The following is a 12165-nucleotide window of genomic DNA, read 5'->3' on the forward strand; positions in this document are numbered from 1 at the left end:
ATATAATCAAGTATATCTTATACAGTCAATAAAAATGTGATTCAATATGGGGCCAGGTCTGCATTTTTTTCCCCAGATTATTTTTTTTGCCCGCTGGTTGGGTGGACCTAATTTGCATACCAATTACATCAATTGTATACATAAATACATAGTCATATTTGCAATGAAATCTATTATATATACTTAAATTCTATCAGACTGACTCTAGATCAGCACCTACACACATGGACCTGGCACACATCACACACACAGCCACATAAACACACACAAATACAAGTGCCTATGCCCTCCACCTGCGGGTGCTGGTTTTATTGGCCGTTAGGCTGGTTTTGTCACACATACCTGGCAACCCTGTTCTATACAGCCATGTTTGATTGTTGTGTTGCTCACTGGACTGAATGTCCAATCACCTGCTGTATGCTGGAAACAGAAAGCACATATATCACCAACACTGGCACTAGTCTGGGGCACAGATGGTGTCAAATGAATAAATAGTGCGTGATAAACAACTCGGGTCTGCAGGGCAAAGTGGTCCCAACTGTAACAACACTGTAATGGCCATTACTCACCCTACACAGACATCACAACATCTCCTTCAAAGCCTGGAAGTCCTTGTGAAGATGGGTCATGGGGTCACCTTTGTGGAAATGGCTGGTCTCTCCGCTCAGGCACACAGGGATAGTTATTCCCATAGGAATGTGAGATGTTTTTTTTTAAGGTATTGTTTAAGCCCAGTCAAACCTAAAAAGAAAAGAAAATAACTCTCACTGTATAAACCTATTTATTTAATCATATCATGTCTTTTCTCTATATTACTGTAATGCTATTAAATCAACAGTAAAGTGGTTTTACTAACTTTTCAGATAAGGAAGAGTCCTGATCACAAACAAATGGCCAAAGGTTCTTAGTTTCTATCATCAATATGAAAGTAAAATTAGGAAAAACACACAGCATATTCAGTGTTAAACATACAGATTTGTAGACATCTGCATGTATTTGGGCTGACAGAGAAACTGTCAATCCACATCAGGGCTGAGAGGAGGTGAGGTAATACAGCCATGCCCTGCATGACAGATGGTTCTGAGCTCAAATTTTGTTTGGCAGTCATTACTTTATTAACAGGCCAACTTTACAGCCAGAGGCCAATGCTATGTTTACTGTAATCTCTGAATGCTTTGGAGTCTTGGAATAAATGAGTCAGGAATTGCTGCCACTGCCAAGGAATTAAAAACAGAGAATTTTAACTTTGCATCTAACATCTGCCTGAAATGTACGTAGTGTGAAGGGTAAATCAAGACCAGAGACTGCAACACTAATACAGAACCATGAGATGGCAGCAACACTTGCTGTCACGTTTCTGTCTCACAGCTTTTTTTGTTAGTTTTTCAAATTGCACCGTTGGCCTTTGACCATGAACGTATACACCTATCAACTGGGCGCCAAGTGTATGACAATATTTAACCGAAACAAGTCAAAATATTTTTTAATGCCCAGCAGATCCTTAAAACGATGTGTGACTATGAGTCATGCCCGTAGGCTGTTTAACATCATGGCAAAGCATTTTTCTGTAATGTCACTTCCATGTGGTGTATGGGAATGGAAAAATGGGGTTTGAAGGATAAACAGCCACTGGTTATTAGAGGTCTGAAATTCAGATGTAAAAAAATGGGTAGCCACACAGCTGAATAACAAAATATGTTCCTGTCTTTTATACTTGCTTGTAAAGCTGATAAAGTTCATCATAATCTTGCTGTAGACAGTGGAGACATTTTCTTTGAGTCATGGTGGGATACACTGAAGAAAAACAAAAGCTCCTGCAGATTTCACTTTTAAGTGAAAGAGTTTTCAGTCAGGGACCCTCTTGTAAATCTCAGTGGTGTTTGTAGTGTGTGGTGGGTTCTGTAGTTCTCATGAGGTCTACTTCATCATCTTCATCCAAAATTTATGTGGTAAACAAAAATTCCTCTAAAAATATTGAGTGTATTCATGCGAGCCCCACATCTGTGGCCACTGCATCGTGGGTCGGATCTCTGTTTGGCTTGCACTCCTGTCTCTGAGGTCAGCCTGCAGAGCCCCTGGCCCAACAATCACACCAGACCACTATCAGGCCCATATGAAGGCAATAAAATCAAAATTTAAACCAGATCCCGATTGGTTTTATGACCCCTTTGTGTGAGTTTGTGTGCACGAGCAATGGTTAAGCAAACTGCACACACACACAAAGAAAATAATGTAATTTCAGCCTGCGTGCAGTGCACTGTGTGTGTGTGTCTGTTTATGTGTGTGTGAAACTGAGTGAAAGAGAAATAGAAAGAAAAGCAGCGTGTGTCAAAACAAAAGAAGGTAAATCCTTTATTTTCTTCTCAGTATACGTCACATAATCAACACAAACATTCTACAGTACTTAAAAAAGGGAATTTAGAAAACAACAATTATATAAATCAGATTTGCCCAGCGAGTCTCTAAATTGCTGAAAATTGCAGTGGAAGGCCTGACTGAGCACAAGTCCATATTTTAAAAAAAAACACAAAACAAGAGAAAGCAGATAAAAACAATTTGCCAATAACCAACTTCTTATGTTTGTGACCAAACAGTAGTAACATTGATCAAAGCATTAAAGACTAAAAGTGAAAACACACATGGAAGTACAGCGCTGCTTTTAGAGCAACTGTACAGTCGTTCATTTCAAGGCAAAGCCAGAAGTTTCCTGGGTGTGTGGCATCACTGGCCTTTGGCCACAGGGAGAGGGCGCGTCAGTAGACGCCCCCCTCCGATATAAGGTCCACTGGTGATAAGTAAAATGTAGCTCCAGCTCCTACGGTGTGATTTGCAGAGGGTCAAGGGTCGATTTCCATGGGAACAACCGTGAGGATAGCATCCTCATTTCCACGGCGCACGACTATTCTCAAGTTGCCATCCCTCTTGATAGCAGTACTGACATCAGTCGCCGATGAGATCCTCTGGCCATTAATCGAGATGATGACATCATGCTCTTTGAGTCCACCACTGGAGGAGAGAGGAAGTAAAGATGACTGATCAGTGCCTTCATGAATGGCAATTACATCTCTGTGGAGTGGTATGATATTCTGGCACAGTTCTAGCCACTAAGGAGGAGTATGGGACTTAACAGTGATGTTGACTGAGGAATTTAAGATGCTGATGATGTGATGATGATGTCACATTAAGTCCAGCTGTTTCATGTCGCCCCCTACCCTCATTTCCTGTCAGCTCTACTCTGCATATTATCTACTGAATGCAAAAATGACAATAAAAAACAATAACGAAAAGCAAACGCTGTTCTACATGTGGTCTTTATCAGCATACAGTATGTAAGAACTTAATGACCAAGTCTAGTGATATTTTCTTGCTGTCAACAAATGCCATGAAAAGACCAAAACCACCAAAGAACAGATCCTATAACAAGTATTATCTGTGTATTTATAGACTGATATCTCTTATTCCTCTGTGCTTATTCCTCCATTGTTTCAACCATGAAAACGTATCAATGACCCACACGGCTGCACCATGTGATCTGTGCCTTTATTTCAATGAACACACGGACTGTTGTGTATTGTGAGTCAAACACACCATTGCTGGTGTTGGAAATATTCACTGTGTGGCATCAACCATGTATTTATCCACCACTAAAAATAGCACCCAACAAATGCACTATGTACTCCTGGTTGAGTAACATTTGCTAAAAACTGCAGAGCCCAGCTGTTTTAGGAAATCACTGAGGTTTTCTTAAAAAAATAAAATAAAATGTAGCAGTATATATTTACAACCAGATCACACCCTCATCCAGAACCAGTGGGTTTGCAGCGGAGTGCCTCTGACAGAGTAAAAGACAGTGTAACACATTGTTGGTTTTGGTCTTTTCCTTTAATATATCAGTCAGCTGATATCATGAGCCTGATATTGGCTTATCACCACCACTATACCGTCTATATTGGTATCGGCATGTCCAGTATGTGCCAATATGAATACTTACCTTTTATAACACAACACAGTGCAGATTGTTTTTATTTGGTAGCTTTATGGGCAGCAGTCTGTGTATATTTGATCAGTTTTCTTAAATCAATTTAACATTTGAAAATAATGTATAATAATAATGACAAATGTTTTCCTCTATTCTGTGTTTTATTTATAGTCATTTCTAATTATTAAAAAAATACCAGTGTTCTGTCTGTCACAAATGTTTTCAGGGATCATTGTGTGTTTATGTGTATATTCTGCACATTATACTTGATCATACTATATACAATATACTTTATTGATATTGGAATTGTTTTACTCCCTAATATCAGTATTGGCCCCCAAAATCCAGTATCCGTCAGGCCTTTATGTGTTTTTTTTCTCTCTTCACATAAGGTGTTACTATAATTTCCTCTTTAGATTTTAGTAGAAAGAATTAAACCAGCAGGTTAATTTAATGGCCTACAGATGTAATGGCTCATTACATCTGTCTCTCATCATCACCATAAAATTAGTTCAAATCGAGCCACATTCATGTGTTTCCACTGTTTTTCGGTCAGATCTGTGAGCACAAACTGAATCAATGTCACATCTGTTGTTTGAATTTTAATGATGGAGCGATCATGATGGAATGAAAGCACTGTGAGGTTAGAGCGCAGAGTAAATAAAAACAAACTAGTAAACCTGAAATTACAAACAGGCTGAGGTTGACTCTCAATGCAGCGTCTTAATCACAGCCATATGTAAACACAGAACCGCCACACCTTCACTCGCGACAGCATCCATTAACATAACTGCAGCTCATTACACTCAGATGCTCCGACACCTACGACAGAGCAAATGGACGTTTCTCTGCAGCAGGGTCAAGATTTCCAAAGACCATAAACAAACACACAACACAGTGACATCAAACGCATGAAAGTGCAGCTCAGAAAATAACACGGGGGTATAAAAGGGAACCACAGAAATGCTATTATGCAAAGAGCAGGGTGATTTGAGCAATGAGTAAACTCTGACGAGGCCTCGTAGGGGACACCGCTCTGGAGTGGGCTGGGAGAGCAGGCGCAGGAAAACCACAGCACAGCTAGTAACCTCCCCGCATGAGGTTTGAAGGAAATAGCTGACCTCAGCGTCTCCTGAGCCCCACTCTGCTGGAGCTGTGGTGGCGGCTGATTGGAGTGGGCTGCGATTGTGGGAGGAGGGGGATATTTTAGAGGGCCAGGCACTCAAGGCACGCCGGAGTGAGCCATGAATTTACGTTCAACGAAGACAGCTGAGTAGGAGGCTTTGTGTGTGTGTCTATGTGCACGCTTGACAGTTAGAGGAGAGAAATAAAATAAAGGAAGGAAATGAAATATACTATTTGCATTGCGAGAGGGGAGCTGCATGGAGAGTGACGAGAGTCTTGTGTGAATTAAATGCATGTGTGTAGGGTGAAGTGCCAAAGACAATATTCTATTGCTGAGAAAGAGTCAAAGGCATTTGCACTTCACTGAAAACCATGATGTTGAAATCAAGTTAGTTTGGATTGAGCCCAACTTTTTGGCAAAATATCCTCCTTACACTGCAGCTGGTGTCTTCGCAATGACCTCCATAACGTAAGCTCCAGAGGTGATGTCCGGGAAGTCACGGTGTCGAGTCTTCAATTCTTTAGCCAGCCTAGAGGTAGAAAAAGCGACAAAGAAATAAGTAATCAATCACACTTTTTATCGAGCACAAAATAAGAAACATAAATGTTGCAGGTTTTTGTCAAAGCATAATGAAGGGAATCATTTAAAGATCCGGTGTGTAAGATTTACGAGGCTTTATTGGCAGAATATGGCAGAAATTTAATAAAATATTACTAGGAATGTATTTTATTAGTGTATAATTACCTAATTATAAAAATAATCATTAGTTGCACTTACATGGACCAAAAATAATCAGCTTAATTGCCCAACCAGAACAAAAGTACCTCATGAACACACCTCAGTCAGAATAGACTCATCTGATTCAGCGTGACCAGCATTAATGATCAGTCTGAGTAGGAGGTGTGGTGTAAACCTCTCAAAATCAAATCAATAACCATGTTAACACTTGGAATAAATACATTGTTTCAGCACATCTGCCACACGTGAGCGCCAGTACCGCAAATGAGTTTCCTGGAGGGACAGAAACATGACGGCAGCACAGCAGAACAGCAGCAGATACAACTTTTCTGTTAGAAACCTTACAAGATTTAAAGATGCTAATATTGTTCCCAGGATCTGGCTCAATCGTGAAAATTACCAGGTGGAACCACCCTCCTCTCATTTGTTTAATGGTGGTTTGCACTTCTTCTTCTGTTATATTTTCAGTTGATCAGATGCTTCATAGCTGGTGGATTCAGTTTGTGCACGTCAAAATACGTTATATTCTGATTAATGCTTTGGGGAGTGTGAACACATGTTTAATCAGATCAGTTTCGATCTTGTCTTGGAATAGACCATATTTTTACTTGGTCCTGTCTCAGTTTCAGACAAAGAGGAATTATTTCAATACTGGTCAAGACCACGGTTTCACTAAATTTCCTGTGTATTGCCTGATTTATCTGTTAACATTATTACTGTGACTGAATGTACTTCCAGCTTTGAAAACAACCAAAAACTGGACTCATTTCTAATTTGATTTTTTTTTTGTTACCAGTACCGTCTGCCATCCCTCTCCATCTCCCTTCACACAAGCTCCAAGAAAGCGACTGCGGGACACAGGAGAAGAAGCCGTGGCTGTCTGGGAAGAGATGTCAGCCAAATCTTCTGTAATAAAATTTGGCTACCCAGACCACAAAGAGTTCATCTGCAAAACAGCCTCCAAAAGAAAAAATACAGCACTGTGCAAATTCTGCAATCTGCACTTAGAAAGGAAGCATAATGAGCATAAGAGAATAAGTTATGTTTTTGTTTGTTTTTGTTTAAGATCTGTTTCTCAGTTTTGCCCATTTGTGTAGCCATGGTACCACTTGAGAGCTTGAGAAGTGAAAGCACTTGGTCTCAGCCTGCCTTGGTCTTTTTGGTCTTGACTCGGTCTTAACTCCTCAAAGTCTTGGCCTTGCCCGAGTCTTCATACACTCTGCTCTTGGTCATGAGCTGGTCTCGGTTTAGGTGATCTTTATTACAACACTGCTGCTAGATGCCAGTAAATCATACTCACTGGTCCTTTAATACATTTCATTTTACATATTTCTGGTGCTGTTTTGCTAATGATATATATAAAAGTGTGCAACTTACGCTGGAGTGAGAGTCATCATCCTCACACCAATATACTTCTTCTTAGCAGCTCCTCTCCCTGGAGATGGACAACAATACAACACAAATACAATCATTCACCTCACCTGCAGGAGGCTGGACTTTTGGTTTTATGGGGGTATTTGTTAAAATCCTCCAGGGTATTTTATTTCTGTAAGTGAGTGATAGAAATATTACTTGAGATCAGAAGGTGGATCTTGCACGTGTCTTGCACGACAGTGTGCAGGTTCACATCTTCCATGTGCTTCATCATACATTTGTGGAGGCTTGTTTCTTTAATTATTTCATCATACAGATAAATCTAATCGAGAAGCTATGTTGGCTGTGGCATATAAAATACATGTGTGTGCTTTTCCAACACACTACGCAGGGTAAAAGGTGAAAAGCAATAAAATAAAAGAACCACCTGACATATACTGGCATATCCTTCTTTGTAGTTTATTTGCAATGTCAAAATCCTATGAGGTGATGCTGGGCAAGAATTCATAAAGTGAGAAATGATGTCAGTATATCTCAAGAGAGCAAACAGATGAAAAATAACCCGAGAAATGGTGTGCTGAAATATATGCTCCTTTACTGTACGTGCACATGGGATCCTGGTCTAACTCTGCAGCCAATTTTCAAACTTCACCTCCTACAGTTTGTCTTGGTGAATGAATAGAAGCAATAAAATGAAAACATAATAAAGTTGTGTCAGTGTGAGCTCATACCTCTGGACTGTCTGTCATAGGACTCTGCCAGGAATTGGCGAATTTTGTCTGAGGGTATGGCAAAGGAGATGCCAGCCGTCACTTTCAACGTGTTGATCCCAATCACTTCGCCATCCTGAAACAGCAAACCTCAGTTTAGTGTCAGGGAGGAACCAACTCTACATTATTACATGGAATTTGACATGTGGCATTGTAAAACAAAAAAGGATAAGCCTGCTACCAAGATAAAAAATGCCTTACCAGATTTATCAGAGGTCCTCCTGAGTTGCCATACTGTGAACCAACAAGACACATCACTTATTTTTGTGTTTGTGGAAAAACAAAGTATATGCATAATGATAATGCGTCTTCATTCTCTTACGTTGATGATGGCGTCGGTCTGAATGTAGTCCATGTCGGAGTTGCGAAGGCCCAGCTCTCTGCCCCCTCGCTGAGTGGTGCTGACGATCCCTGTAGTAACTGTGTTCTGGAGGGAAAACGGGCTGCCGATGGCGACCACAAACTCCCCTGGTCTAAGGTCTGATGAGCGGCCCAGCAACAGTACAGGAAGCTTGGTCTGCAAGTGACACACACAACAACGCAGAGGGACAGCATGTTAATAATACTGGAGGCCAAAGTTAGGGAGAAAAAAGGATTTGTGAGGCTTTGCAGGATAAAACAAACATAGACCAGTAGTAAGGAGGGACAAATATATATAATGAACAATATATACATTAAAATAACTTGAATGAATGGAAAAGGCACTGGCACAGCATCACTGTTAAGGACACATGCACCAAAACAACCACTCGGCTCTACTGCATTAATAAATTCTGTGGACACCTTCATCTTCAGCTGACATTACAGTCTTTCAGAGGATCTAAGGGCCTCCGTTTTAACGGTAGAGTGAAGATCATATGAAACTAGAAGAGGCATCCATTGGTACCAACCATGTTATGCTAGTTTGCCAGGAAGGGGACTAAATAATGCTACAAATTTTAGAGAGGTAAAAACTGATACGGCCATTTTCAAAGGAGTTCAATGACCTCTCACCTCAAGATATCTGCATTAAAATATACTCTAAGGCAGGGGCAGCACAAAACAAGTATGGGCCTAGTAGTGACCCTGCATTGGCATAGAAAAGGTGTCATTATTGCAAGTAATGTGATAAGAATACCAGGATATATTAGCTGATCTTCAAAGGTTTTGTCAGAGTCAAAATCTATGATCAATACAAGCAGGCTGTTCCAGAGAGATGGTGTATTAGGGGAAAAGCTGCTTCTTTATCTTTGCAACAGAAAAGACATCCCAATCCTGATATTACAGCTTTCGATGATACAGTATATGAAAGGTTCATTCTCCGTTTTGATATATTTTCCCTAATCATATTTTTTTTGTAGTGCACTCGAGGGAATATCAATCAAACTAGTGCTGGTTTATTCGTTTAAAGAATGGCTTTTATCTGCTTTTGCAAATAATCTCTTTATATATAGGAGGAAGAGAGCTGGCATGTAAGGTGGCTGTATTTTGTGTTGAAATACAATAATAATATTAAATATAGGCTACTGTATGGGAGACTGCACTCTCTACATTTATATATATGAGATCTTACTTGACCTGTTGGTGGAAGTTGGTCTGAATAAAGGGTTGAAATGAGTCAGGTGTGGAATGAATGAATTGGTCATATTTGGATATATTCTTCATGTTTGTTGTGACATTAGCTGCGTTATATTCCACCCATAATTGGAAAAATAGCCCTATCAGAATAAAAAGCCTCATGCAACCACAGAGATCACATCAGAGATGTGGTGTATACCTTTGATAATCCAATCAATGGGAAATATAGCAGCTAATAAACATGTAAATGTGTTTTTTTTTCTGGTTGGAATAAATGTAGTCTTTTAACCCGTGTTTGCCCCACGAACAGGAAACGTTAGCAGATGTGAGTGAGTTTCTTGATGAGCTCTAAAGGTCTTCTTGTACTTTCCCCACTGTTTAAGGATTGCAGGGCAAGTATGTGCTGCTGAGATCGCTGCTTAATTAGAAACAACAGCAAGCATGCAAATATTATTCCCAGAACACAATGTTGGTCCATCTTGAAAACTGAAGGGTAGAACGGTCTTCTTTTTCATTTTCTTCATCTTCTTCTTCCTTCTTCTTCTTCCTTTTCTTCTATTTCCAGCAGATCAAAAGCTTTACAGCGGGCGGAACCAGTTTGCATGTCAAAAAAGTTACAGCTGCATTTTCTGATGAAATGCTTTGGGGCACGTGAATTCACTTCTTATTGGATCACTTCATTTATCGTCTAAGTGAACAGCTGAAGAAATATTGACCATGTAACCACAGCTATTGTTAATCTGTTTCATTTTAAATTAATTTCCAACTTGTCTAATGAGTAAAGTTCTAAACAAACTACTCAGTGTGTTGTATCAACTGCAATTACTCAGCTGAAAAGGGCTTCTCATGGTCATGTGTTTTATGAGTGGACAGTTGGAAAATAATTACAGCAAAACCACAAGTTCTCTAAACACAACCCACTCTATGCTGCATGGCTACTACTCTCTCACACTAAAACGATTACTCCTTTTTCACTGCAGGGAGAAGTGACATTTATGCCAAACAACTCGACTCAAAATGCTAATAATCAAGATCAAAAGCTTAGATGTTGGACTGAAAGTGTAGCCAAGCAGACAAATCATTCCTAATGGTGAGTGTGTGCCAACAGACCACAGATGCTGGAAAATTGACTGATATACGGTGAATAATGAGTACCTTAAGCTCTGGTTAGCCCTGTTACACTGGGCACTGGAAACCAAGACACCCAGGGCTTACTTCTGCAGACAGACACAGAAAGGATATATTTATCCATCCGCAGTGACAGCTTCCTTTTCTGAATGAAATCATCACTGCCGGGCAGCCCGCAGTCAAAGCCCACGCGCCACGTTGAGTCTGTACCCAACGCCCTGACGGCACGCGGGCACTAATTTAGAAAAAAAAAAGGACCTGTCCTGCGTGCTCCTCCTGTGTATCCGTTTTGTTTACTCAAGGTTATAAATAGGAGCCAGAGGAGGCTGCAAGGTAACTGAGACAGCAACAGCAGTTGGCACACACAGACAAAAGCATCAAAAATCATATTATGATCCCAGTCACCACACAAGAAAACTGACAGCAAACACCCGTTACATAAATTAGTTTAAATGAAATTTACTGGATTGTGGAAAACTTTTAAAGGACCATTGTGTAAGATTTAGTTGCGTCTATGTATGACACACAACCACAAGTGGCCATGACACTCACAAAAAATGCAGAAGGCTGTTCGTAGAGCCAGTGCAACATGGCAGCCTCCATCAGAGAGGACCTGGCAAGGCAGCTGTCGGTCATTTTTTTATTTGGCCAGTAAGACAGTTACAATACTATGGCAATCAAAAACAGATTTCACAAATACACTAACTGAACTTGTTTTCACTCACTTTATTAATTCAGCTAATCATCTCTCTCTTAGAAGAAGGAGTTGGCTCAACATTGCCAGGCTGTAAGCACTGCTGTAAGTTTTATTATTTTTTCAGGTGAATAAGCAAGTAAATTTCAGGGCCAATAAATTATCGTCTGTTATTCACCTGTATTGGTCTGTATTCGTATCGGCGTATATTAACTGATAAATATTGCCTTTGTTAATATATGGACAGATTATGTCAAAGCATTTAATTTGCATTCCGGGGCAAAATGCTCCATAAAAGCCAAATGTATTTGTGATTTTTCTTCATGAACTGTCCCAGAAACACAATTTGAAGATTTGAAGAGTCATGTCAGTTAGATTTACAATATTAAATCGGCCTTTTTGACCCTCAGGTGTGCATAATGTGCAGGTTATATGAACTTATTATTAAAATACAAAAATGTGAAATTATCAGTTAACTTATTGGTATTGGCCAAAAGAAGCAAGGAAAAAACATATTGTGTGTCTCTACAAATAGTGCCTGCTTGGAAATTTGGTCCAGTGTTTTCTGAGCTGTGAGGAGCCACCTATGTGAGCCGCTTTCTTGGCCAGTTGGACATCTCAGCTGCTTGCAGCCTGATTCCTGAGATGATTGGTCAGTCAACATTTGTCGTCATCTCAGGGAGAACATGAGCTGATGAACTGGTCTTTGCAGCTGATTTACTATTGGCTCTAATGTCTCTGTAGCATGATGATGTATGATATAATTCCTTTTGGAAAATAAGTGTTGTATCAGAGGAAA

The 12165-nt window shown here is 40.0% G+C and overlaps 1 protein-coding gene across 1 annotated transcript in view; it reads right to left on the reverse strand.

The window, feature by feature from the left end:
- Positions 1–2328: 2328 nt before the first annotated feature.
- LOC146315572 (serine protease HTRA1A-like) overlaps positions 2329–12165 on the reverse strand; it is a 36701-nt gene continuing 26864 nt past the window's right edge. Inside the window, exons 4-9 of the mRNA XM_084736723.1 lie at positions 8310–8504; positions 8189–8221; positions 7949–8063; positions 7221–7278; positions 5539–5634; positions 2329–3006 (exon numbers count right to left, since the gene is read on the reverse strand). Coding sequence (XP_084592849.1) covers positions 2838–3006; positions 5539–5634; positions 7221–7278; positions 7949–8063; positions 8189–8221; positions 8310–8504 — 666 coding nt within the window. The 3' untranslated portion in view covers positions 2329–2837. The remainder of the gene's footprint in view (positions 3007–5538; positions 5635–7220; positions 7279–7948; positions 8064–8188; positions 8222–8309; positions 8505–12165) is intronic.

The sequence above is a fragment of the Lutjanus erythropterus genome, chromosome 14 (assembly GCF_056507025.1).
Source record: "Lutjanus erythropterus isolate fLutEry1 chromosome 14, fLutEry1.hap2, whole genome shotgun sequence".
Lineage (NCBI taxonomy): Eukaryota > Metazoa > Chordata > Actinopteri > Lutjaniformes > Lutjanidae > Lutjanus > Lutjanus erythropterus.